Source organism: Heliangelus exortis, chromosome 1 (assembly GCF_036169615.1).
Source record: "Heliangelus exortis chromosome 1, bHelExo1.hap1, whole genome shotgun sequence".
Lineage (NCBI taxonomy): Eukaryota > Metazoa > Chordata > Aves > Apodiformes > Trochilidae > Heliangelus > Heliangelus exortis.
Window position 1 is genome coordinate 4,136,869 of NC_092422.1, and position 6,000 is coordinate 4,142,868.

The following is a 6,000-nucleotide window of genomic DNA, read 5'->3' on the forward strand; positions in this document are numbered from 1 at the left end:
AAAATAATTAAAACAGTAACACAGCAGCTCTTTGTAAATGCAAAACAGTACCACTGATCAGGAATGTGTCAGGTTAGGGTCTTAATTTCGGTTTTTCAATGGAAAAACCCACTTCCCTTAAAAAGAAATTAAAAATATATGTGAGTACCAAGGCACTAAGCAAAAGCAGTAGCATCTAAAATAAAACTCCCTTAGATGCTCCCCCTCCCTGTAATAGTTGAGAAAAAGCAGCTCATACAAGCAAAACTGTCCACAGGAGAGCTTTCAGCTCATCTTGTAATAATACTGTAGAGACCAACAAAAAGCAGAGCTGATTAAACAACCAAACAGCTTCTTTTTACAATCAGTTTTGTCTTTTGCTTATCTGTAAAAGTTCCAGCAACTTCAAATTGCTCAAGTGCTTTAGGGATTTTATACCAGACAAACCAATGTGAATCTGTCTACTTCTGTTGTCCAGACTGAACAAACTTTATTTAAACAGTACCAGAAGTAAAGCATTCTTAAAATTACAACACTACTAACACAGACAAGGCATTAATCACACCTGCATAATGGCAGGAGGACAACTGCATACAAGAACAATGGAAAATTTTAAAGCCAAGAACCTCATGATTAACAAAACTTCAGCTTTTTGCTCCAGCCTCACAATTTCAAAGAGGTGTTCACCTCAACATCCTCTGCAGGGTGTTCCACCAGGGGCCAGAACTGATGCAAGAAACCAGACTCAGTAAAACTAACACCTGACCATCTGAGCATCCTCCTTTTCCTACAGCTAAAGCAACACATTTAAAAGGTGTTTAACCCAATAATGTGCCTGAAGCTGTTGCACTTATCCACTGTATTCCAGTAAATCCCCAGAACATGTCAGACATGTTGATATGGGATGTTTCATGTAGAATGGCAGATATCTGCCTGAGTTTCTTTCTTCTTAGGTACTCCTTACACAAAATACACAAAACCCCTGAACAAAGCAACATTCTCAAGAGCTTCTTTCCCACCTCATCAGACTGTTCTGAGATCTGTTAAATAAGGAGATGACTCTTGCATCCTGCAACAGGAAGCAAGAGCACAACAACAGGTTTGTATCAGAGCATCAGAGGCTGTGGCAGCTACGTTTTGACCACACATTACCAGAAACCATGTGTAGTGACAATCCTGACTCAGACCAGACTTCACATTCCAATAACCTGGCCACAATCAGGTTGGTTTTAAGTCAGACCAGTTCCCCAACCCAGTTTGATGCAAAAGTTTTTCCCAGCACAGGGGATAAGTAGCAAAGCAGCACCCGAGACTACAAAATGTACTACAAATTTCAGCATCAGTTTATTCCAACTTTCATTATCCATTAAACTGTAGGTGAAAAGCACCTATACTGGATGAGCTTCTTCCTTCCCTTTTTGGTTTCATCTGTGGGAAGGAATCTCAAGTGTGCTACAAACTGGTTACTGGGTGAGTAGAATCACGGAATAGTTTTGGACAGGACCCTGAAGATCACCCAGTCCAACCCCCCTGCCATGGGCTGGGACACCTCCCACTAGACCAAGTTGCTCCAAGTCTCATCTAACCTGGCCTGGAACACTTCCAGGGAGGAAGCAGCCACAACTTCTCCAGGCAACCAGTATCTTACTACCCTTTGTTTGTTTGTTTATTAAGACTTTCTTGTAAACCTAGATTTGCCCTCTTTCAATTTAGTTTAAAACTGTTGCCAAGTACCCCAGTCCTTTTTCAGATTCATCCAGAAATACCAATGACTCTGAAGTTCTAGCCAAGGCTCTTGCACCAAAACAGGGAGAATGAATCTGCAACCTATGCTGGGAACACCAAGAAATAGGGAATACAAAACCCTGTGCTGAGAAAGGGTCTGACTTCCATTGCTAAAAAGTCCATTTATCTCAGCCTACCTTGGTTCCCAACAGAAGGAGAAGAACATCAGTGAAACTCTCGTTGATGGCTCTACCCAAACCCCTTCTAAACCTAGAGAGGGAACAAGACCTAAAGAAAATTCTCAAAAGCACCAGCACATAGACAGCACTCTCCCCAAACAGGTGATGAAATTAAAACCAGACCGAGCACGTTTCGGTGTAAACCAGCACAGTAACACCCCTTCCCTGACCTGTGCCTGCCCCGAGTAACCTCAAAGCAGAAGAAGAGCAGCAAACCCAACAACCGCAGCGAGAGCTGACTGCAGAGGCTGTGAAGGAGAGCTGGAAGTTTAGTAAAAAGTCCTGGACAGTTCCAGCTTTTCTCCTCGAAGCACAGGGAGTGAAACCAGCGTGGACCACGCCACTCCAGCTCCTCTGCCTTGCATTAGGGCTCCGGGTCGGGTTATTACCATCACCATTACCACCACCATTATCATCACCATTGCCATTGCCTCCCGGCCACACACCTGCACTTTAACCTCGCCAGCCGGCTCCCGGGCAACCAACGCCTCTCGGACTCGCAGCCGCACTGCTCGCTGCGCCCGAGGCAGTGAGGCACAGCGGCGGAGGCCCCGCCAGCCGCCCCGGACCCCCAGCATGGCCCAGGCCTAGCGGTTCCGCTCCCTACTACTGCCCGGTCTCATCCCGGCCCGCTCCCCTGAGGCGACGGGACTACCACCGCCCCACGTGACTGCCTCATCCAATGGCCGCCGGCGGTCTCCCCAGCGGACCAATCGGAACGGAAGAAAGCTCCCGCGCCAAGGGCCGCCTCTTCCGCCTCCTCAGCGCAAGGGCCTCTGGGAATTGTAGTTCATGGGCGGGGTGATGGCGCCAAGCGGGGAAAGGCGGGAGGAGATTCCCCCATGGATCGCGGATCTGGGGTTTGTACCAGGTGTGGAAAAAGCCGATCAGCAGATAGAGGCGGGATATTTGTATTTACTACGTTTCTGCACAGAAAAGGGTGCTGGGCCAGCACACCCCAGTTACAAACACATACACTGTAATTTATCTGATTTTGAGTACAGAAACACGTACTCAGCTATTGGTTAGTATTTATCACAATATCAACGATTGGTTAGTTTGATTTCTTACTTTCATTTAAAGTTACAATATCTGCTTAGCAAAATACCCATGCTCAGAGGGTGAGGTGTTTCAGCAGGAAACCTAAACCATAGAGATGTGGTTTTTCATATTACATTGAACTAAATTTACCTAAAGAACGTGACATTTCTGGTATAATTTCAGATTTCACCTGCACTATTCTATTGCAGTTATAAATCTGAGCATTACAATACTAAAAAGCTAAGCAACCACAAATTTGTTCCTAGCCATAGTGATCTTGGTCACAAAACAAAGGAACCCTGAGCTGCAGATTGCTCTTCGGTTTGCTACTTCTCTTCTCTTCTCTTCTCTTCTCTTCTCTTCTCTTCTCTTCTCTTCTCTTCTCTTCTCTTCTCTTCTCTTCTCTTCTCTTCTCTTCTCTTCTCTTCTCTTCTCTTCTCTTCTCTTCTCTTCTCTTCTCTTCTCTTTTCTCTTCTCTTCTCTTCTCTTCTCTTCTCTTCTCTTCTCTTCTCTTCTCTTCTCTTCTCTTCTCTTCTCTTCTCTTCTCTTCTCTTCTCTTCTCTTCTCTTCTCTTCTCTTCTCTTCTCTTCTCTTCTCTTCTCCCTTTCTCCCTTTCTCCCTTTCTCCCTTTCTCCCTTTCTCCCTTCTCCCTTCTCCCCACGATGGGGGGAAGGGATCCTGCTGCTTTCTGAGACCTCAGCAGCTCTGTTGATGCCTCCTCTGCCTCAGAAGTCCCAGCTGGGATCCCACCTCCTCCAGTGCATGAGAAAGCATCACAGAATCATAGAACAGTTTGGGTTGGAAGGGACTTTAAAGCTCATCCAGGTCCAACCCCTGCATGGGCAGGGACACCTCCCACAACCCGGGTTGCTCCAAGCCCCATCCAGCCTGGGCTGAGACACTGCCAGGGATGGGGCAGCCACAGCTTCCTTGGGCAACCTGGGACAGGGGCTCAGCACCCTCAAATTCCAGAATTTCTTCCCCATGTCCAGCCTCAATCTCCCCTTTCTCTCCAAGTTTTAACCCATTTCCCTTCTCCTCTCCCTACCCCCCCGTGTCCAAAGCCCTCCCCCAGCTTTCTTGGAGCCCCTTCAGATATTGGAAGGTTGCTCTGAGCTCACCTGGGAGCCTCCTCTTCTCCAGGCTCAACAACTCCAATCCCTCAGCCTGGCTTCCCAGGGAGCTGCTCAGCCCTCTGAGCATTTCAGTGGCTCCTCTGGACACCTTCCAGGAGCTCTGTGTCCTTCTGATGCTGGGGACTCCAGCACTGGACACAGGACTCCAGCTGGGGTCTCAGCAGAGCAGAGCAGAGGGGGAGAATCCCCTCCCTCAACCACTGTCTGTGTTTTTTCTGGTGCCCCCAGGACAGGGTTGGTTTCTGGGCTGCAGGCACACACTGATGGCTCATGTTGAGCTTCTGCTCCACCACTACCCCCAGGTCCTTCTCCTCAGGGCTGTAATGAGGATCCTCAAGGATCCTAATTGGACATGAGCTGGCAACATGCACTTTCAGCCTAGAAAACCAATCATTTCCTGAGCTTCATCAAAAGCAGCATGGCCAGCAGCTCCAGGAAGGAATTCTCCTCCTCTACTCCACTCTTGTGAGACGTTCCCCCCATGCAGTGCTGTGTCCAGTTCTGAGGTCCTCAGGACAGGAAAGACATGGATCTGTTGGAGAGAGCCCAGAGGAGAACAGAAAAATCCTCAGAGCAAAGGAGGTTCTGAAGACAGACTGAGGCTTGGGGTCATTTAGCTTGGAGAAGGGGCTTCAGGGACACCTTGTTGTGTGTGGCCTTTCTATACTTTAAGGAGCTTATAAGAAAGACAGGGAGAGGTGGTTTACTAAGTCCTGTAGTGGCAGGGTGAGGGACAAGGGTTTTCAGATGTGAGAGGGTAGATTTAGGTTGGTGTCAGGGTTTAACACTGGCCTGGCAATTAAACCAATTAACAGATGCTCTCTTGTAAATCCCCCCTCCCCTCCCTGATAAAGAAAGGAGAGAGAATAAGGGAGAGAGACTGATGGGTTGGAAACTGAACTACACAGCTTTAATGAAACAGTAATGATAAATAGGAAAAATTGCTAAATATATACAATACAAATATACAGGAAAATTGATCCCATGTTCCTCCCCCCTTTCGCCCAATAACTCTGCCTGAGGCTACAGGGCAGCTCTGGGAAAGTCCAGGCTGGAATCCTGGAGTCAGCAGCAGTGGGAGCTGGAGCCCAAGCAAACAGGGACAGGGGAAGAAGGGAAAGCAGGAAGGGCAGGAAGGGCAGGAAGGGATTTGACCCTTGTGATCCCTCAAATTTATCCCGAGGATGAGGTGGATGGGATGGAATCCTCTGTTTGGTCAGTGCTGGCATCTATCTTGTCCTTTCCTCCCCAAAGGAGGGCTGCAGGTGGGACCTTTTTACTCCTTCTGGAGGGTAAAATGTTCCTCAGAGCTGAGCAGTGTCCCTGGTTCTGCACCCCAGGCTCTGGCTGTAACTATAAACATCAAGTGTTATCAGTCTCAGCAGCAGCCACTGCCTGAGAAACTTGCTGTTCATTTCAGCAGTGCAGCTGCTTACAAGAGACTGAGCTGAAAGCAAAAGTAGAAGACAGAAAATCACCTTTATCCTGGCCCAAACCAGGACAGTTGGACATAAGGAAGAAGTTTTTTATGATAAAGGTGGTGAGACACTGCAACATGTTTCCCACAGATGTTTTGCATGCCCCCTCTCTGGAAGTGTTCAAAGTCCTTTTAGACAGGGCTCTGAGCAACCTGAGCTAAGAAATAAATGTCTCTCCTGATTGAAGGGGATTGGTCTAGATGACCTTTAAAGGTCCCATCTAACCCAAACTGTTCAATGTTTCTATACAAAAGGGGTTAAGTCAGTGCCACCTCCCCATGCTGCTCAGACTTTGCTGCTCTGCTCTGCCCTGTGCCTGGTCCAGTTGCATCCATTTTCTGCACAGCGACACTGAGCAGCAGCTGAACGTGTCTGCTGAACCTGCTCAGAGGTTGTTTCATT

The 6,000-nt window shown here is 47.7% G+C and overlaps 1 protein-coding gene across 2 annotated transcripts in view; it reads right to left on the bottom strand.

Annotated features, from left to right (window-relative positions):
• The window catches only part of NARS2 (asparaginyl-tRNA synthetase 2, mitochondrial), a 57,673-nt gene extending 55,065 nt beyond the window's left edge, over nucleotides 1–2,608 (bottom strand). Inside the window, exon 1 of one of the 2 annotated variants that reach the window (XR_011722754.1) lies at nucleotides 2,390–2,608. Coding sequence is in view for 1 of the 2 variants with exons in the window: in XM_071727429.1 (XP_071583530.1) it covers nucleotides 2,390–2,521 (132 nt within the window). In the remaining variant the exon portion in view is untranslated. The remainder of the gene's footprint in view (nucleotides 1–2,389) is intronic. The other variant, XM_071727429.1, reaches the window with a different exon arrangement.
• Nucleotides 2,609–6,000: the final 3,392 nt, after the last annotated feature.